Source organism: Enoplosus armatus, chromosome 20, assembly GCF_043641665.1.
Source record: "Enoplosus armatus isolate fEnoArm2 chromosome 20, fEnoArm2.hap1, whole genome shotgun sequence".
Classification (NCBI taxonomy): Eukaryota; Metazoa; Chordata; class Actinopteri; order Centrarchiformes; family Enoplosidae; genus Enoplosus; species Enoplosus armatus.
In genome coordinates, this window is record NC_092199.1 from 6,741,260 (window position 1) to 6,760,942 (window position 19,683).

The 19,683-nt window shown below is 40.8% G+C and overlaps 4 protein-coding genes across 5 annotated transcripts in view; 3 read left to right on the forward strand and 1 right to left on the reverse strand.

Annotated features, from left to right (window-relative positions):
• Nucleotides 1–2,787, forward strand: part of LOC139303061 (disintegrin and metalloproteinase domain-containing protein 12-like) — a 62,874-nt gene extending 60,087 nt beyond the window's left edge. The window contains exons 22-23 of the mRNA XM_070926761.1: nucleotides 2,428–2,609; nucleotides 2,718–2,787. Of these exons, the coding sequence (XP_070782862.1) occupies nucleotides 2,428–2,609; nucleotides 2,718–2,787 (252 nt within the window). The remainder of the gene's footprint in view (nucleotides 1–2,427; nucleotides 2,610–2,717) is intronic.
• Nucleotides 2,788–6,091: 3,304 nt separating this feature from the next.
• Nucleotides 6,092–12,435, forward strand: LOC139303464 (putative pre-mRNA-splicing factor ATP-dependent RNA helicase DHX32). Its single transcript, XM_070927296.1, has 11 exons — nucleotides 6,092–6,352; nucleotides 7,276–7,469; nucleotides 8,164–8,536; nucleotides 8,629–8,868; nucleotides 8,950–9,043; nucleotides 9,199–9,348; nucleotides 10,178–10,369; nucleotides 10,572–10,712; nucleotides 11,523–11,713; nucleotides 11,801–11,991; nucleotides 12,237–12,435. Exons 1-11 carry the CDS (start codon nucleotides 6,092–6,094, stop codon nucleotides 12,433–12,435), a joined length of 2,226 nt encoding a protein of 741 aa, XP_070783397.1.
• A 685-nt stretch (nucleotides 12,436–13,120) lies between these two features.
• bccip (BRCA2 and CDKN1A interacting protein) lies at nucleotides 13,121–16,162 on the reverse strand. The gene is made up of 7 exons (XM_070926988.1): nucleotides 16,022–16,162; nucleotides 15,501–15,575; nucleotides 15,314–15,394; nucleotides 15,131–15,217; nucleotides 14,805–14,992; nucleotides 14,151–14,319; nucleotides 13,121–13,882 (listed from the first exon to the last, which is right to left on the reverse strand). Exons 1-7 carry the CDS (start codon nucleotides 16,160–16,162, stop codon nucleotides 13,712–13,714), a joined length of 912 nt encoding a protein of 303 aa, XP_070783089.1. The 3' UTR covers nucleotides 13,121–13,711.
• A 383-nt stretch (nucleotides 16,163–16,545) lies between these two features.
• uros (uroporphyrinogen III synthase) lies at nucleotides 16,546–19,390 on the forward strand. 2 transcript variants are annotated; one of them, XM_070926917.1, is made up of 10 exons: nucleotides 16,546–16,600; nucleotides 17,061–17,144; nucleotides 17,285–17,368; nucleotides 17,479–17,575; nucleotides 17,740–17,814; nucleotides 18,257–18,331; nucleotides 18,428–18,511; nucleotides 18,643–18,728; nucleotides 18,812–18,920; nucleotides 19,015–19,390. In XM_070926917.1, the coding sequence occupies exons 2-10, from the start codon at nucleotides 17,082–17,084 to the stop codon at nucleotides 19,098–19,100; spliced, it is 759 nt and encodes a 252-aa protein (XP_070783018.1). In that variant the 5' UTR covers nucleotides 16,546–16,600; nucleotides 17,061–17,081; the 3' UTR covers nucleotides 19,101–19,390. The 2 variants fall into 2 exon arrangements, with proteins under 2 accessions (XP_070783018.1, XP_070783016.1); XM_070926915.1 differs by having other exon boundaries at nucleotides 18,812–18,910.
• The last annotated feature ends 293 nt before the right edge of the window (nucleotides 19,391–19,683 follow it).

Sequence of the window (19,683 nt, forward strand, 5' to 3'; positions counted from 1 at the left end):
TTTGATGATGTTACGCACTGTAATTTGTCCACTGGGTCTGGGAACTTTTACTCACTACTACAGCCTATAATACCTAACCAGGGAAATGATGTTGCTCACTGCACCTTCAGACGTGTGTTGTGATGCCGACCGTTTTCATGGTTCTTTTGTGTCCTATATAGTATATGCATGTTGACAGTTATGCACAGTCTCATAAAATAACGAGGTTAACCCGGGAGCTAGCGTCATCCAAGCGAGACTTCTATTCTACAATACAAACCACCACATAAATAATGGAAATGGAGCCAGACTTGCTGAGGGGTGGGGTGGGGTGACGGAAAAGATGAAACAGCAACTGGAGTGAGCAAGTATGTCCAAATATCACAGGGTGGTAAATTTGCTGCCACTAGTATTCCATGGAGTTTAGTTATGGCATTGCAGACTGTCAAAGTTGAGGGGAAGAGAAAGCCAGAGGTTCCTGGTGTTAAATCCCTCTCACTCAGTGATTCTCAAAGAGTCTTATTTGCCTTTAATCCAGTTTGACTTGTACCCTGTGGGCAAGTGAGGCAGAGGGACCCAGAGAGAGAGAGAGGGCAGAAAGACAAAGTGATAAAGAGACAGAGGAGGCTTGAGATAATGAGTCGATTAATCAAAGATAATCAATACATTTTTAAAGTCCTTTTATTTGCTGGTTTCAGCCTCTCAAGCCTGTGGATTTGTTCTTTTTTTCAGTTTATATCATTGTAAATTGAATACCTCTTGGTTTTAGAGTATTGGTCGGACAAAACAAGCAATCTGAAGATATCACCGTTGCCACTGGTCATTTATTACGTATTTCAGACATTTTTATTGATTAATCGGTAAAGAAATTTAGAGATGAAAATAATCATTAGCTGAAGCCCTAAAAGAAACTGCAAAAAACTATAAAAAAAAGAAAGAAAAGAGGACGATGGAAAAAAAAGTAGCCCTAAGTAATTTATGTCAGGGATCGCAGTCCAGCATTTAAGGACAGCACTGAAAATGACGCCACAGGGGAGCTGAGGTCACAGCGATGCCACACCAGTATCAGGCTAATTAGAGGTGTGTTAAACACATAATGACATTCTTGCCTAGTCCAGATTAATGGAGGGTCACAGAGGAGGTCTGGCTTTAAAATGCAGCACTGTTCTGGAGCCAATAAATGATATGACAGCATATGATACCAGTATTCCATCAAGAGCATGACATATTTACTCCTTGGATTTTCACTGATAGATGTGTTTTTATAATGTACTATTATGGTACTTACTTATTTTTTACACTGTTTATTTATCAAGGGCAGTATGCATTAATGGTCATGGTAACAATTTAACCTTTTGAAGAATGCAGACAGCAACTCTAAAGAACAGTACACAGCAAGTACAGCATGAACGATAAGTGTCTTCTAAAGAAGTATGTTACGTGCTTTAAAGACAGAACTCCATTCAGTTTTACAAAGGTTCTTGGTTATCATACACCTGTACAACAGGTAAAGTGCAGCAGCTCTTGGCAGCGGTTCCACTTCAGAAAGTAGATTTTCCATCTCAGCTGTTTCCATTTAATGTCAAAGTGTGAAACTGAAAGTGATGCCTATTGGCAGCAGACTTCAATGACAGTATCTTCAGCAGCTGTTTGGCAGCTCCAAGACGTTGACAAAGCCCTTTTTTCTCCCCACAGTGAAAGCTCTCTGCTGGGGGCATGGAAGCATTGTCTAATGGGAGAGCTTCACCTGATGGAGCCAGGAGGTTTTTAGACAGACTTTTCTTCTTTTAGACAGACTTGGGTTTTGTGAGATATGCATTTAGTTATTCTAAGCTGAAGCTGCAGAAACATTTTGTGCCTATAAATCACCTTATTAGATGTGCTCTTTTCATCTGCCTGCATTTCACTTCACTGCCATTTAATATTGTTCTGATATTTTTGGATGGAGCTCAAGTTTGGCCCCATTGCTAATTCATCACGAATTAGTAGCAGTACTTCAATAGTGAAGATTGTCATGATACTTGACCTTATGTGTGCAAAGGAGAGACACATCCTGCATTAGACAGCGTGCAGGTTTCAAGGAAAACATTAAATTAGGGTATCAAATTTGACTTTGACAAAGGAATGATGTTCTTGATGTGTTTGATTGTTTGGCTCCTTCCTCTTTGTGATGTTTGAGGAGGCTTCTCTGCGACCAAGGAGGAGAGGAGGAGGTGAATGGAGACCAGATGGGGGCTAGGTAGCAGGCCTTTATCATGACCTCAGTCTTTAAGTGAAGATTAAAACCACATGACAGCTCCCCTCATTGCAAGTTTCATGGGCAGGGCAGCCCTGGGATGCCTGGAAGAGGAGGACTCGGCAAGCAGGCCTGAGCTATGATTGTCTGGCTGTGAGTGCCACCTGGTGGAGATTCTCAGTTATTATTTGGATGTGTCTGTTCTTTGTCAGGAGTTGGAGAAACCCAGTCCTCCTCAGAAACCCCTTCCTGCTGATCCAAGGAGCTCTCGTCTGGTTCGAAGTCCCTCTGCAGTGCAGGGCCACAATGTAGTCCAAGGGCCCTCTGTTGTTTGTGGCCCTGCACCAATACCTGGTGTACCCAGACCTGTGCGCCCTATCCCACGCCCCAACAGGTGAGTTCCAACTTTCACCAACTTTATTAAAAAACAAACTGTTTTTGCATGTATCACTCACTGGGAGATTATTTTTACATATTTGTACCACTTTTCTCCCTCCTCCAGACCCAGTCCCAAGCAACCGCCAACACTACCAAAGCCTTGCATAATTGCCAACGTCAAATACAGCAGCTGAGACTTTGGCCAAAAGGGACATTGTTGTGATAAGACACTAAAAGAATTTGCACTATGAAAACTCTGAAAACCTTAAAAAGATGGTGGCTTCTCTGAGTTTTGAATCAGGAGATCTGCCGTGTCCCTTTGGTGCTCTGTCTCTGAATGGTGCTACGAGTCTGAGCTCAGGTACATGTAAAGTATTTATATTCTGTATTTATTGCCACGCAGTGCACTGTGCTAGACACTTTTACTACACGGTAGCAACTTAGAGTTTTTTAATTTGTTGTTTGCATCAGTTTCACAGTTTTTTTTATTAAGGAGAGTGATGGGAGATAAAAATAAAGCCAATCTGTGAAATTGTGATTGCAGAAATGTTGTTGTGAAGTGTGTTTTAATGAAGGGAACCCTTTACATTATGGTTTTGTTCTGTACACTACAGGAAGAGTTAAAAGAGAGTATTGTGCAATGACAGAAGAGAACAGAGAAAACTTCAGACTACACTTGTAGTTCATTTGGAACCCAATGGGGTTTTTCTTGAAGGGTAACGCAGTTTTGAGCCAGCCTGACGAGGCTTGAAACAACCACAGAAAAAAGAAAAAGTTATTTTACTGCAACAGTTCTGCAATGTGTTCTGCAACTGGGGAAGATGGGCTGTTTCTTTCACAGACAGCTGAAATTCAGGTCTGTTTCCTCTGCATTTATATTTCGAAAAGTTGAATTGTGACTCGTCATTGCCGTTTCCTTTTCATTAACAAGCCCCAAGAAGCTCACTTGAGGGATCTGGGTACTGAAGCGTGAACTGAACACAGATCTAAAATGAGCAAAGATCAAGGAAGCATTCTCAGAGAGAGTAAACTTCTCTGAAATAATCCTCTGCTTATTTGCTGAGAATTTCCCTCTGTGCCTGTCTACAGTGAGGACTCTTGGTGAAGCTCTGTAATTAAATTATGGATTCACTAAGTACTTTCTTAAAGTTGTGGCCACACAGGCGTCATGGAGGCACTCACATGTAAACAGCCAGTGTCTGGCTACAGTGTTCATGTGTGGATTTTAAATCATGTTGTTTCTGTGATGGTAAAGGGCGGATTCAGTTCTGCCACTGAAATGAAGTTTAGTGGTTACTCAGTGATCACTGAGCCACCAGTAATGGTGGCAGTTACTTTTTTTTATTTTAATATTTTCTATTTTTTGTACCTTTTTAATTTGGCTGTTGAGATTCGTGTTTTTAAAGTCAACCTACATGCCAGATACAAAATATATCCTGCATAAATTGGATTTGTGGTAATTGAAAAATGTTTTATTATTTTTAGCAGAATTATTGTTTTACTGGATTGCAATGCAGCATATATACATACACATACACACTGAGCAGCATTTCCTTTAATAAGCACAGCTCTTGTTCACAAATATGTTGGCTGAAAACTGACTTTTGTTACTTTTGATACTTTTATCTTTTTAATACTGCACTAGTTTTACATGCATTGCTTTGTTTACTTTGCTTTTTTTCAGTGCTATGTGTTCATGTACTAATAGACAGTATTTGAGTCCACCTGACTGTATGTTATGTCCATGTGTTCCTCATATGTTGTGTTACAGGTGAACACATTTCCATGGAGAATGCTTTTTTTTTATAATGATTGTTTGATACATCATATGTAAAGAAAACACTTAAAGTGTCAGTGTCTGGTATTTTGAACATTCATGCAGTATTAGTAAATCTGTTTTTCAAACACTGAACATTTTTGTTACTGACTTGTTATTCGCTCCAGCAGTCCTACTTTGTAAGAATACAAAGACACATTTCATTCTGTATTAACATATATATCTGCAATAGCTTTGTATCGATCTGTCAAGAGCTTCTGGCATTTCTTTTACAAAATAAGTGTAATTTAACATTTTACAGCAGTCTTTATTTTCAGAAAGGTTTGAAGTTTCAAATTGGTTTAACCATTTAACACTGACATCTGAAGCAGCTGAGCTTATTGTGTGTTCACCGTTGCCCATCAGGATTCACTGGTGCTGACTTGATGGAGTCAAGTGTGTGTGTGATTAAAAGGATGTTCAACAACAACTGTATGGAGAGAGAAAAACAACTTTGCTAATGAGAAATCGAAAGCAGGTCCACACGATAACGAGGGCACACGGTGTCACTGATGAGAGGCTCCTGAAACCAGCGTCTGCCAACATCATCTAATTACACAGTCGCAGCTCCAGACAGACTTTATTTGTTCAAAAAAAAAAGGGAGGGGGTTTGGATGGAAAGGCCAAAAACTATTTTAAAACATTTGACATGTAGGTTGCCTAAATTCTGTGTTTAGTGCTGAATATTTGAACTACACTTCAGTGTGAATCAGCATGTATTTTTTACAGACAGTAGCTTTGAGACATTTGGGCTTGTTTGATGGTTGGTTGCCTTAATGAGCTTCATTGATATTTAGAAAGGTTCAGATAACCTCATCCATGTGTGGGACTGGACTGATAATGACCGAACAGCTCTCCCTTGTGGAGAAGCTGCGGCCTGCTAAAGGTTGAATGAGTGAACTGAAGTGTTTGAGTGAGTTAAAGTAGTTCCATTAGGTGTTTCACATCTATTGAAAATGTCAACAGCTCATTATTAAAAAAAAATGTTCACCATAATTATGACAAATGATCTCATCATTTTGAGAAAAGCTCTCATACTTTTAGATATCATCTCATATTTATGGCTTAGTATCTCATAATTATGACTTGAGACAGGCCTTCTGAGTCATAATTATAATAATGTAATATGTAGTAATTATTAGGAAAAAAGACTTCCACCAAAACTTGCATGGATTTATTCATGTATTAATTATTTTAAGTGGCATGAAAAGGGAAGATAACTTTTTGAGGATACTTGGGAACATTGGCGTCACAGTCATCGCTTCAGTCATATACTTTACACGTGATTCTTCTGGATAAGCAGGCGATTATGACAGGCTCCTGGACAATATGAAGCTCAATGCAAATCAAAACACGTGCGAAGCCACGCTGGGGAGAAATTACGCGCCGGGTGCGCACTACGCGTCAGCCAGCCCCAAACGGAACAACTTGAAACTTTGAACAGCTTAATAAATACAGTTTTCTCCGGTAAGAAGCAGAGTAGAGAGATTGTGGTCATTTATCACGTGTTCCCGTCCAAGTGGGCGAATATAGGTTCTGTTGTCGGCGTTGTATTGGACGGAAACGGTTCGGTTTTTGTATATTTCCGACAAAAAGCGAAATGGACCCGTAGCTAGAGTGGTAGAAAACCTTTGGGCGCTCTCGTAGGGATTGACAAATATATGTATATATATATATGTGTCATGTCGGAGATAAATGATTCAGCGGAGCCTGACATTCAGCCTGAAAGTCAGGATTGTCCTGCGGAAGATTCGTTTGGCTTTGGAGATGATCTGGAGTTAAATCAGTTCGATGGATTGCCCTTTTCCTCACGTTACTACAAATTACTAAAAGAGAGGAAGACTCTGCCGGTCTGGAAGGTCAGGTGCGAGTTTGAGGATGCTCTGGTAAACAACCAACTGGTTATTGTGTCTGGGACAGCGAAGACTGGGAGGAGTACACAGGTAAGACTCTATGGTCCCTAATATGAAAATCTTATTTGGAAAGAAGGAACCAGGAAGGATGAAAAAAGTGGCAAGTGTCTTTCGGAAGGATTTTATTAAAGAAAAGTTCACATTCAACTTCGATCAAAGTAGATGCTTCAGTTGCCCTCATCCACATGGAGTCTGATTTCGGAGCTTCTTTGTGACCTTGGGGCTTTAGAGTTAAAGGATAGTGCATCTCCTTTTACTTTTCCATCTGTTCTCTGCTCATTTTCCTCCTGACTTCCTTCAGTCTGGACCCAAATACCAAAGCATAACCCAATTTATGACTTGCATGCAGTTTGTCACCACATGCTCAGTCCAGCCTATTCAGCCAACAGCAAATGTGAGAGGTCTGCTGCCCTTGATTTGATTTAAATGTGAAGTATTTGTGTTTTTCTCTCCAGCATTGCATTGTTTATCTACTGAGCAGCACAAATTCTCTCTTTGACATAGTTCTGATTCCTGTGACATTGATTTTTTATTTTTTTTGCCTTGACTTATGGAGGGAGTACCATTATGTGAGCTTGTGTGTGAACAGGCTGCCCAGCTCAGCAGATGCTGTTGTGTCACTGTGAGGCTGTCCAAGCTCCAGCCTGCCTGACAGTCAAGCTTCACAAAGCCTCCAGCAGGGGTGTTAGGGGACCTCCTGCTGCTAAGCCCTGATCCGCTGGAGCCGCCTCATGCTGCCAAAGCAATTTTGCATTATGAGCGATAATACCATAGGATATCTCCTGTCACTGTTTGTTTTGCTGTGTGCTTAAACAAAAGCTGTTGCAACAAGCCTGAAAGGATACTTGCCGCTGAAAACTGAGTTTATGTGAATAGAAAATGTTCTTTTTGATGGAGAATTATTACTCTAAAGTGCGAAAGGTGAACAACATTTCGTTTTTATTCTCTGTCAGATCCCTCAGTGGTGTGCAGAGTTCTGTCTGTCTGCTCAGTATCAGCACGGCATGGTTGTGTGCACGCAGACCAACAGACAGCAGGCTGTGGATCTGGCCTTGCGCGTGGCTGATGAAATGGACGTCAACATAGGCCATGAAGTAGGCTACACCATCCCTCTGGAGACCTGCTGCTCCTCCGACACTGTTCTGAGGTTTGTTGACGAGCTCTCAGCCTCTCTACTTCACTGCCAGCAGCAGCAGCAGCAGCAGCAGCAGCAGCACACTCGAATGTCATTCTAATATCATCCACAAACCATCTCTGTCACTCTTAATCTGTCCCTTTGCCTATACTCCTCATTCACATCATGGATGGTACACACACACACATAAGACTCTGCTTCAGTCTAGATGACTGAAGGGATACGACTTATTATGCTCATCACCATATATAAAAAAACTTGTCACCTTGTCGACAGAACAATATCAAGTAATTTATTGGCCAAAATGGCAAACATTCATTGGTTCTGGCTTCTCAAACGTGAGGATTTACTGTGTTTTATGTCACTGAAAACATTATCTCTGGCTCTGGGAACCTGTAATGAACATTTCTTACTAATTTCAAACAATTTATCATAAAAATAATTATAGACTAACTAATAATAAAAACTAGTCGGCCCTAAATGTCACTTTTCACTAATTTCGCTTTGTAAACAATGCCTATACTGGTATACTATACTACGTCAGCAAGACAGCATGGGCTTGACTTAAAGGGAGTCTATGTAACTTTTGAATGTAGAGATAACAGTCTTTGTTGAATTCATAAGCAATAAAACACATTAATTCTTCATTTAAACACTCAGAGGTATTGCTACAGTCTTGCTTTATAATACCTCCACTATCACTCAGGTACTGCACTGATGATATGCTGCTGAGAGAGATGATGTCAGACCCTTTTCTGGAGCACTACGGGGTCATTATCATTGACCAGGCCCACGAGAGGACAGGTAGCACAGACATACTGCTGGGTCTCCTCAAGGACATCCTGCTGCAGAGGCCCGAGCTCAGAGTGGTAGTCCTCGCCATCCCACCCATGACCGACAAGCTGCTGAGCCACTACGGCAGCATCCCGCTCATCAGTCTGGAGGCCTCGTCTCCTGCTGAGGTGGTCCACAGCAACAGCGGCAACAAAGACTATTTCTACTCGGCACTGAGGCTGGTGCTGGAGATCCATCGAACCAAAGAGGACGGAGATGTTGTCGTGTTTTTTGCCTCATCTGAGGTAGGAGATATTTTTTTGAGTGGTTTCATTGGACCAAAGCTGAGGTTGGTTTAACACATTTCTCCTCTCCTACTTTGTAATCTCTTGTGCAGGAGGTTCATTGTGCCCACAGCATCCTCCAGAGAGAAGGCACCAGGCTGGGAGCGGAGCTGGGCCAGATGGTGTCTGTGGTTTTGTGCCCAGGCAAGGGAGGGCTACTGCCTGTCCTGCCTGAGAAACCGGGCTCCAAGAGGTCCAGGAGGGTTTTCCTCTCTACCCAACAGGGGGAGGATATGTGGTGGTTTTCAGAGTCTGTCAACTTTGTCATTGACACAGGAGTCCAGAAAAAGATGGTACATTATTTCCAACAAAACATATCTACCTTAAAGGAGTGATATGCTGACATTAATTGGCATGTGGTTTGGACTTTGTAGGTGTACAATCCAAGAATAAGAGCTAACTCAGCGGTACTCCAACCCATCAGTCAATGTCAGGCAGACCTACGTAAGCAGCTGTCTGGACCTACAGGTAAGTCTGACTGTTGGATGATCTTGAACCAGTTTAAAAGATTAAATGTTTCTTTCTGATGTCTGCTGGAGGAATAACATCAGAGTTAGTAAAATACTTTCATGTAAAATCACAACTAAGTGCATTTCCTGAATATACTTCCATTTATTCCCTAGGTAAATGTTTCTGCTTGTATCCAGAAGACAGCCAGCATCCTGCAGAGAACTCCCCACAGATCTTGGAGTCCAACATTACACCAACCGTCCTTTTCCTAAAAAGGATGGAGATAGCCGGCCTTGGGCAGTGCGATTTCATCGACAGACCAGGTTAGCCTGCTAGTGGAAACTGCACAACATTACCATTGAAACATGATTCATGATAACAAATCATTTTTATTCTCAGGTTGCTGTTTCCCACACGGCATCTCTCTTGCACCCTGAAACGCAGCCGGAGAGGTGTTTGTGGGAGGGTTTTTTTGGCTAGTGGAAGTACAGATGAGAAGTACAGATTGCTCTGTGTAGCTGTTTGGGCCCAGTCAGCCATGATTTAGCTGAGCTGACAGGACCCTGCTTACTAACTATTGTCTGAGCTCAGACCCACCCTAACATGAACAGAACAGGCTAAAAAGGGGCCAGCTCATTAACGATTATGCAACATGTCTCGTTAGGGCAGCACCAGACGAGTACAATAGAGAGGAAGTACAGGCCAAATATACTGTAATATCTCCATATTCCTGCAGAATTTGGCTTGGAAGTTACTTGCCCTAACATCATTATGTTTTGTTGCAAGTTATTTGGGAAATGGAAAACTTAAAGTGCAGGATTTTATGTGATTAGAGCAACTTTGAACTTTTGTGATGGCATCAAAATGAGACAATCCTGCTGAAAATTGGTGAAGTCTTTGTGGGTTTTTTCGTCTGTCATAGTGTCCTTTTTGGATACTACCACTGTGGGAGCATTGGGAGCCTCCCAGTGGGAATTCTACATATAGTCGCTTTAAGTATGAGTAATTCCCCCCACAAAAGTTACATACACTGAGCAAGAAACAAAAGGATAATATTTGTTACAGAGATGAGACAATTTTGTGAATATATTCTCTATTTTTGATTTATGGAATTTATGTATCAAACTCATGCTGTTTCATTCCTTGTTGCAGATCCCGAGGGTCTCATGCAGGCGTTGGAGGAGCTGGATTACCTCGCAGCTTTAGATGACGATGGCAACTTGTCTGAGATTGGCATCATAATGTCTGAAATCCCTCTGGACCCTCAGATGGCCAAAGCGCTGGTAGCATCCTGCGAGTTTGACTGTGTGAGTGAGATGTTGACGCTTGCGGCAATGCTGTCAGGTACGTGCATGTGCCATGTGTTTAGCTTTAGTTTGATTCATTACAAGAGTGAAGATCCTTTGATGGGTTTGTAGATTCACCAGATGGACCGGTAGCTCATTTGCAGATGTACAAAGTTTCTCCCAGACACCGAACCAGATGGTCTTCGGTAAGAGTGGCTTGTCTCAGTGAAGTTGACCTCGTTGTTTCCTTGTCGTTTTAGCGCCAAGCTGCTTCCTGGAGCCACCTTCTGGCATGACCCACGAGGCAGTCCAGTGTCACAGAAAGTTCCAGCACCCTGAAGGCGATCACTTCACCCTCATAAACATCTACAACGCCTTCAAACAAAGCCAGAGAGAACAATGTAGGACACAGTTAGTGAACAGAACCAATCTACTCAGTAAAACAGTACATTTTTAACATGCCGCAATATAGCGTGATACTGACACTGATGCATCTTTACTGCAGTGTTTCTGAATCTGTTCTTCACTGTGGAAAAACCAAATACAACTTTTGTAACATATAACCTAGTGTCGTCAAACCAAGGCAAGTTTATTTATAGAGGACAATTCATAGAGAGGCACTTTCAAAGTGCTTTTCTTTTTACAAGGAATTAAAAACAGAAGAATATCAAACAAAGAGACGAGGTTATTTAAAAATTGAGACAATGTCAAAGTGCACATTTAAAGAAATTATTTTAGAATTACTTTTAAATATAATGTGTATAAATCAATAAGAAATAGAGGAAAGCCTGATATCGAAATCATATAAAACAATAATAAAAAAAAGTACAAAAAAAACAAAACACCAGGGGCAAAATGTACATTCAGGACAAGACAGTAAAGTAGGACATTTTGATCAGGTCTCCTGATTTGTAGAGGCTGTCAACTCGGTGATGTTTGCCATATTACTTTTAAAATTTTAAAAAGGGTGCTTGACATAGAGGGTTTACGTAGATCATATTACCCTTCAATTGTCACCATTTTTTCCCATCCATTTACAATTGTTTGTAGTTGGGAATTAAAAATGAAACTAACAAAAATGTTTTAATTGTATTAGACACTAATGGACCTCATCCAAGCTGAACAGTTTTAAATATAGTTTTAATTTTAGTTTTAAGTTCCATACTGTGGCACGATTTTTGACCAAAATTCTACTTCACCATATGTTTCAGACTTCAGTGCTGAAAAGTGGTGCCAGGACTATTTCCTGGATCATTCCACCCTGAAGACAGCTGAGGCCATTAGATCAGAGTTGACTGACACTCTGAACAGGATTGAGCTTCCCATCTCTGAGCCCTCCTTTGGAACCAAGACCAACACCCACAACATGAAAAGAGCTCTGCTCGCTGGGTTCTTCATGCAGGTATATGGAAACCAAAAATCAGTATTAATGAATTTGCCTCCAGCAATCTAATTGTATTTAACTTTACAGTGTCTTTGCTATTCGTAGATCGCTCGAGATGTGGACGGATCAGGAAACTACTTCATTCTGACACACAAGCACATGGCCCAGGTACACCCGCTCTCCAGCTACGGGGCTCAGTCACACAAGCTGGGGCTGCCAGAGTGGGTTGTTTTCCACGAGTACACCCTGTCAGAGAACAACTGCATGAGAACAGTCTCTGAAATTTCCCCTCAAGTGTGAGTCAATCCCTTTTTCAGCTCACTATCAGATATGTCGTGTGTACAACCAGATCAAACCAGTTATCATGGCTTGTGTTGTCATGCACCACATTGGTGAGACAAACTGTTGTTTTTGTTATCACAGTAAAACTGAGCCATTTTGTCACATTTTAATCCTCTTAAAATCTCCACAGTAGTTGACGATAAAAAAAAAAAGTATTAACCATATTCTAATTTGTTTTTCATCTTTTTCATCATTTTAGGTTCATTCAAATGGTACCACTGTACTTCTTCTACAATCTGCCCCCTAGTGAAAGCAAAGACATACTGCAAGACATGTTGGACCCAGATGGATCCAGAAAATGTAAAGATGAGAAACAAAAAGCCGCCGCAATCAGCAGCGATGCCAACAGCGGCTGTTCAGTGGTGCCGCAGACTTACGACAGATGTGTGATTCAATGATCTTGAAATCCTAAATGTGAAAATCTGGGCTGTAATCTCGTCACCAAATGCATGTGTGCTTGTAAAATGTTTATAGTCAATGCAAATCAGGGACTGTAATGTTGTTACATTGCTTAAAGGTTGTTCTGATGGTGACATGTACATGCGCAAAGAAGACATTGATTCTATCACACGGTGACCTTTTCAGAAGGTGAAGGTGTTGTCTAGTGAGTTGTCATGCTGCAGAATGTAGTAAATCATAAACACCTTTTATTAGTTGTGGTCCAGTATAACAGTTGTGCCAGTGCATCTTTTTTTCCTGAGTGCTAACATCTGAAGAACTTGTTTCTCACCCTTTTCTCCTACAACACTGTCTGTAATTACTGAGTATCCTGGCGGCTGTTTTCGATTTTTAGACTTTAATGAGCAGCAGAGTAGCTGCAGATGGATGTTGGTTGTTGCTGTACTTTAAAGGGAGAAAAAAAACATCCCATCACACGTCCTGTGCACATAACCAGGAAGATGCAGATTCAAAGAGATGGTCAAACACTTTGATGCCACCTACTTCCTTTCCCTTGTTTCTTATGCAAAGCTGTCCTTTTCAGAGGAGTTAGCATACTTTTCTTTTAAGGTTTTGAGACACGTTCTGTATGACTCGTCATGCTGCCCGATTAAGAAAGCAAATGATGGTCAAGGTGTGCAGATATATAATGCATTTATTAATAACCAGTTGCAAGAGATCTACAGAAATAATTACAAAGTCCTCGGTAGAATGGTGCTTCAGCACAAATAAACTCCATTTAGGATACGGCTCCCGCTTTCACAAATAACTACAGTATGTTCGATTTCATGTCAACAATCCGGGAAATCTGCTTTCAAGTTATGTCATCAAGGAAAATCTGCATCTGCTGAGACTGGACTCAACACAAAAAATGTATCATTCAATTGTCTTGGTTCATAATCTTGTTATAAACAAGTCTTTAAAAAAAACATGACTTAGTGCTGTATTTCCATTCATATTCACATGATATAACCATTGCTATTTCTGCATTGTAAGCAGGGTAGATGGTGATTTTCTTTTGCCTTGTATCTTAAAATTGAACCAGGAACTTGTAAAAATCTCAAATGAAAAAAGACACCAGAATGGCGCAACATGTACTAAATGTCAGGTTTACAATACTGGCACTAGTGATGCTGACAGTACCAAAACATTTTCTTCTAGAGTCTCTAAAGAGTATATTGAACCAGCCTGAAGGTCTTAAATGTGTGCATAGGTGTCTTAAGTTTATTGTGAGGTTCACACAGTTAGGTATTCTTTGAGTTTGTCCATAATGGCAGGCATTCTGTCTGTTGGTATCAGCATCACTGTCCTGAAAGGTTTCATGGGTACATCGTCGAACGACCACCTGCCGCTCAAACAGGAATCTGCCTCTTCCTGGACAGAGTAGTGGAACTTCACGATGGCTTGCTGTAAGGAGAATACAGACAATGCTTCAATCTGCACGAATATTTATACATGAATACAAATGTTTTATATCACTCCTTTCTTCTTTCAAAGTACAAATACATTTAAAAAATTAGGAGGTAGAGAACTACAAAATGTTATAATCCGAATACTGTATGTAAAGCGGTCCCTGAATGTTATCAGAATCAGAAATACTTTATTGATCCCCGGGTGGAAATCATCAAACATTTAGTTAGCATCTTAGACTCCACTTGCATTTACTTGACTTTACCTCATAGAAGAATTCCTCCTCTGCATTGACAAACATGTATTCCTCTTTGGGAGCTCCTCCCCTGGCTGGAATAGTCTTGCTCGCCTCTTTGCAGGTCTTGCTGATCATCAGACAATAGTGACACCTCCCACTGGGCTTATTCGTCCTCTGAGCTTCCATTATTTCTTCCCTGGAGGACAGAAATACATTTCCATGAACAAGGATGCTTCGGATACTCCTTCAGCCATTAGAATCATAAGTAACTATTCCCAATTTTCAACATGCATTCATAAAAAGTAGTTAACCTATCTTTGAAGGTTTTTCCCATTTACAAAGCACCATCAGGTCAAGTATCCATTTCAGTCAACAACACAGCTTCAGCAACAACCAGCAGTTCAAACAAGGTACAGAGGCAGATGGAATTTAGAAGGATTAGAAGTTTTGCTCCAGTGTCACTCCGAGGATGCAATGGTGTGACAAAAACATACATAAACGTACATAGTTTTAGTGGTAATGTCTCTTTGCTCTCAAATGCTACACTGACAATGTATTCTCATTACCATAAAAAAAGAGAAAACAAAAATGTACATTGGCTGCTGCCTAACAGGATTTGGAGTAGATTTCTCCCTGAAAGGAAATACCAAGGAGGACATAAGGGGACAGAGTAGAACTCACTGGAGCTGTTTGTGCAGTGGGAGGGCGATCTGTGGAGGCACATTGATGAAGCGCTCACTCAGCAGTAGCCCCACAGGCTTGCTGGTGTCACTGAGGATCTGCTCCAGCTGTTCCGACATGCTGTGGGTGGAGTTCTTCTCACACTGATCCACGATCAGCTCCTTCACTTCCTCCACACATTGCACACCCTGCCAACAGCATCAGACACACACACACCTACAGTGAAATTCTACACCATCATTGCATGTTTTCATTTCCTACATTATCAGAGCCCACAGTTGCCAATTAGTCTGTAAGGTAAGGTTGATGTGTGCTAGTGCTGTTACCTTTCTCTCTGTAAGGTTGAGCATAGTGATGAAGCCAAACACTTCATCTGGGTCGTCATCATCGCTGTCCTCTGGCACCTCCGCTTGCTGGAACAAAGTCGAGGGACAAGTTAGTACATGTTAGAACTAGAACTGCTGAAAAGTCATTCGTGAAATTTGAGATTAAACTATTGAGCAACACACCTTGATGACACTTCCAACATGATTCTGTTGAATGATGATGTCTGTCATCTCTGACGTATTTACATGAGCCTTCAGGAAGACCTGTATCAAAACATAACAGAAGGGACATCAGTGAGGGCATGCTTACTCTCAACACATTACATAAGAGCATGGTCATTTAGATGCAAACATAAATACTGTCCCAAACCTGCTGTAAGAGCTTCTTGACGCCATTGAAGTCGTTGGCTGAAATGGCGTGGGCTTCGAAGTCCACAACGACCTCCTGAATGTGGAACAACAGCGAAGCAAAGAGCCGTTAACAGCAACAGAAACCTGCATGCCTGAGAGAAAAGTATTTACTTAAATGTACTTTTGTTACTTTAAGCGAGTAGTTGTTTCGTGTACTTATGAAGGGAATTAGTCATTTTAGTTTCACTCAAGTAGGATTTGACGTGCACTGTAAAATACTTTAATTTAACGTTAGGTTATTACGGTAAGTTCGAGTAAAGTTAGTCATACTTCGATAAAGTTACTAACCTACGTAAATAAGATATTCTAGTTTATCTAGTTTACGTAGGCTAACGTTCATCTCTTCAATCCTGGTTGACAGCAACAGTAAATAACCATTAGGTTATCATTACGCGACAGCTGAGTTAGCTAGCTAGCTAAATAGCTGGCTAGCAAGGCCATGCACATCATTCACATTCAAATAATTGTTTCTTCTTTTACCTCATCAATTTCCTCCTCGGATGCCTCGCTGTCTTCCTCCTCGGAATTATCATCCTCCTCTGGACTCTCATCAGAGCTGTTTTCACTTTCCTCGGGATTTTCACCCAAACCTACTGCTCTCCTTTTCGCAGAGGAAGCCATGCTGCAAACAGGCAACACACGTGTCAACTGAGTGGGCGGGACAAAGCTTCAACTTCAGCCACAGAGCGGTTAGGAAACTGAAACTCTGAAGCCGCCATTATGGCTACAAATGTACATGACTTGCCACTTGCCGTAGCAACGGTCGGAGCCGCAATGTTGGCTTGTCGCCCGTTGGAATGGTGGATGGAGAGGAATAAACCATTTTAGAAAAAGGGGAGCACAGTTATTTAAACAGTTCGTAAACTACTATGTTACTGTTATGAATAGATATGTTCATTATACAGTCTAATTATTACGTCGAAATATTATGGAATAAAAAATAGTTTTTCCACATACAATTGGATTTTTTTGGGAGGTTAGTCGAATAGTCAATGTTATGTTTCCCCTTCTTGACCGTGGCTGAAGTCGTCGTGCACTCAGCTGTAGGGAAAATTCAAGGTACATGAATTTCGTACAATATTTTGTCTTTTTTTGAGTATCCTTTGTAGTTAATATCATTGTACCACACGAGCAAGATAAATTAGTCGCTTATTGTCACTGGGCACAACGGACAGCTTATATTAAGGGGGCGGTTGCTGTAGCTAAAACTGTCATTCAGTGTGTCTTGCTAATGTAAACAATAACACACAGGAAGACATTAACCACGTTTTAGCTAGCAACAACTATTCAACTAGAAAGTATGGCATTATTGCTTTTTAATTTGCTCCTCATAACAGTCTAATATCCGTGACTCGACTGTATTGTTATCAGCAGGTTGCACATGACAGTTTTAGGGTGTAGCTTAGCTTGCTGTGCCTTCACACCCTGTGTTGTCAGTGTTTTTGCAGGTTTGAGTTTCTGACTTTGGCTGCATTTGTGACAGCAGCATTCTTCTTCCCTATTTATTTTATTAATCCAGTATTTTAAGGTCTTTGTCAAGATGCATGTACTGCTTCTCAAAGAGCCAAGAGATGGAGAGTCTGGACCTGATCCTTACATTAAGGTAGATGCACTTAAAATCCGAAATCCACTTGTTTATAACAGTACTGTGTTCATATATGTATTCTCAGCAGTTGTGCAATATTCCACTTTTGATGCTTTGCATTTCACTGCAAATTCAAATGTATTATTTTGATCCCACAGGAGCTGGCATCACATGGACATAGAGCAACCCTAATTCCTGTGCTGTCTTTCAAGTTTGTCTCATTAAACACCTTGTCAGATAAGGTAAATTCCATTGTTACAGTATTGAACTAGCATTTGTTTCATTCATGTATTTTCATATGTATTGCTTTATGTGTCACATATCTGTTGTCTAAGATGTCCTCCTATTTCAGCTTTTCCAACCAGAAAAACATGGAGGTCTTATATTTACCAGTCCAAGAGCAGTGGAGGCTGTGAAGATGTGCTTAGAAGCAGAAGAAAGAAGGGAAGGTGAGAGAATAAAAAGGAATTGCATTTCATTTGTTATAATGGTCTTAATCCCCTGAAAGGATGTGTTTGGTTAAATGTCTGTGTACTGTGTTTCTGGACTGCTAACTGCGATCTGAAACAATTTCCTTGATTAAATGTTATCCTTGTCGTAATTATTTATTCAGAATGGAACAGCTCTGTGAAAGACAAGTGGAACGCCAAGTCCATCTATGTGGTTGGGAAGGCAACTGCTGCATTAGGTGAGTTGTTGTCACATATGAAAACACTTCTCACTTAAAATAGATTTTCTAAACAAAATCTGTCTTTGTGCATTGTGCTTTTTATATATATACCCTTGTTATGTTAATGCTAATTCTGGCAGAGTGTGGCAGGAACCTGGTGCTGACAGAAGTGTGTGAAGTGATGTTACCACCCTCAGTCATTTGGAAATAGGTTGTACACAAGTGACAGTTTGCTGTGACACACAGCAGATGTATTTGGTCTTTAGAAAACGAGCAGGTGCAGCACCTTCATGATGTTTGCGTTGCCTTCTTTCTTTTGTAGCTTTCTTTGTTGTCTGTTTTTTTATGTGTTGTAATAAATTTAACTCATTTATTTGTGTAATTATTCAGCAGCACGTTGGTCATATCAACACTCCATATCTTATTAATCCCAATCCTTTTTGTGTTTTTTCCTGCACAGTACGAAATCTAGGTCTGAACCCTTTGGGTGAGGACACAGGGACAGCAGAGGTCCTATCACGTGTTGTCATTGAACGTATGATCTGATTTTATCCTCCCACAATCTTCATAGTTGAGTTTAATAGAACATTTATGATGACTAATATGACCTTATATTTAATTCTCATCATAGGAGAGGACACAAATATTCCGCCACTTTTTTTCCCCTGTGGCTCAATCAAAAGAGAAGTCTTGCCTACGGCTTTAAGGGACAATGGTAAGCATTTTCCCCTGTTGTGCCTCACGATTAAAACTCAAGGTGATAAAAGTCCCACTGGGGTTACACTAATTATAAAATATTAATTGCGTTACCTTTATCACTGCGGGGATCTGTTTCTTTGTTTCCAGGAGTGCCCCTGGAGACCCTGACTGTCTATCAAACAGCTGAACATCCAGATCTGGAGAAAAACCTAAAGAACTATTTCACAGAGCAGGTAAAGCCCCACTCCTACTGCATTTCAAAGAGTGCTAGAGAGTGCTAAATGTAGCAACTGTTCATGTTTCTGTGCATTTACAGGGCACTCCAGCCAGCATAGCTTTCTTCAGTCCGTCAGGAGTGAAGTTTTGCCTGGAAGTGGTGCGGAGGCTGTCGGGTGAACAGCTGACTCAAATAAAGGTACGGCAAGGTACATATTCACACGCATAAAATAATGCATGAATCTTCAGTACTTAACAGGTCATCAGTGCCTCTGACAGTCACTTCAACTTTTTTGTTTCCAGTTTGCAGCTATAGGGCCTACTACACAAGACGCTATGACTGCAGAAGGCCTGTGTGTGAGCTGTACTGCAGAAAAGCCAACACCTGAACACCTGGCAGCAGCGATAGCCAAAGCTCTACAGTAACCACCCACAGGCTCTTAAATCCATCCACTTTATCTTCTCTCTTTGTATATTCTGTATATTATGTAAAATATGTATTGTCATTTGTCAGCTAATTTGCACTGAGAAAAAGTAGAAAAGGTAGCTTTTTGTGCCATAAAAGCCTAAAAAATGTAAGAGAATATAATTATAATTCTATTTATGTGAAGCTTGCTCCATAAGGTGAATGTAGCGTTTGTTTTTGAAAATAAACTTGGGTCATTGTGATGATATGGAAGGTTTGGTCGGTGGTTATTCATTGTAAAACACTCAAGTGTGGGTGTGTGTGTGTGTGTGTGTGTGTGTGTGTGTGTGTGAGTGTGTGTGTGTGTGTGTTTGTGTCCCATTCAAAGCAGGTGTCGGCAGATGTCATGGCTGCCCTAAACTGTTATTGTCCACATGAAAGTGATGGTTTTAACTTCTTTCCACAGGTCAACAACAGTGCATTTAAAACCAATGGAGCGTGTATAACATATCCACACAATTCAGTCGCATTGAGCAGTTGGAAACAGTAAAGACAGGTTTACTTTT

What these genes read in the sequence shown, in the direction of transcription:
- LOC139303464 (XM_070927296.1), top strand. Translation starts at nt 6,092, where the DNA reads ATGTCGGAGATAAATGATTCAGCGGAGCCTGACATTCAGCCTGAAAGT. An exon ending in CGATTTCATCGACAGACCAG is followed by an intron (nt 9,349 to 10,177) that starts GTTAGCCTGCTA and finishes TCCTTGTTGCAG; the next exon opens with ATCCCGAGGGTCTCATGCAG. An exon ending in ACAAAGCCAGAGAGAACAAT is followed by an intron (nt 10,713 to 11,522) that starts GTAGGACACAGT and finishes CATATGTTTCAG; the next exon opens with ACTTCAGTGCTGAAAAGTGG.
- bccip (XM_070926988.1), bottom strand. Translation starts at nt 16,162, where the DNA reads ATGGCTTCCTCTGCGAAAAGGAGAGCAGTAGGTTTGGGTGAAAATCCC. An exon ending in CCGAGGAGGAAATTGATGAG is followed by an intron (nt 15,576 to 16,021) that starts GTAAAAGAAGAA and finishes TTCCACATTCAG; the next exon opens with GAGGTCGTTGTGGACTTCGA. An exon ending in TCAAGAAGCTCTTACAGCAG is followed by an intron (nt 15,395 to 15,500) that starts GTTTGGGACAGT and finishes GTTTTGATACAG; the next exon opens with GTCTTCCTGAAGGCTCATGT.
- uros (XM_070926915.1), top strand. Translation starts at nt 17,082, where the DNA reads ATGCATGTACTGCTTCTCAAAGAGCCAAGAGATGGAGAGTCTGGACCT. An exon ending in TACGGCTTTAAGGGACAATG is followed by an intron (nt 18,512 to 18,642) that starts GTAAGCATTTTC and finishes CTTTGTTTCCAG; the next exon opens with GAGTGCCCCTGGAGACCCTG. An exon ending in AACAGCTGACTCAAATAAAG is followed by an intron (nt 18,911 to 19,014) that starts GTACGGCAAGGT and finishes TTTTGTTTCCAG; the next exon opens with TTTGCAGCTATAGGGCCTAC.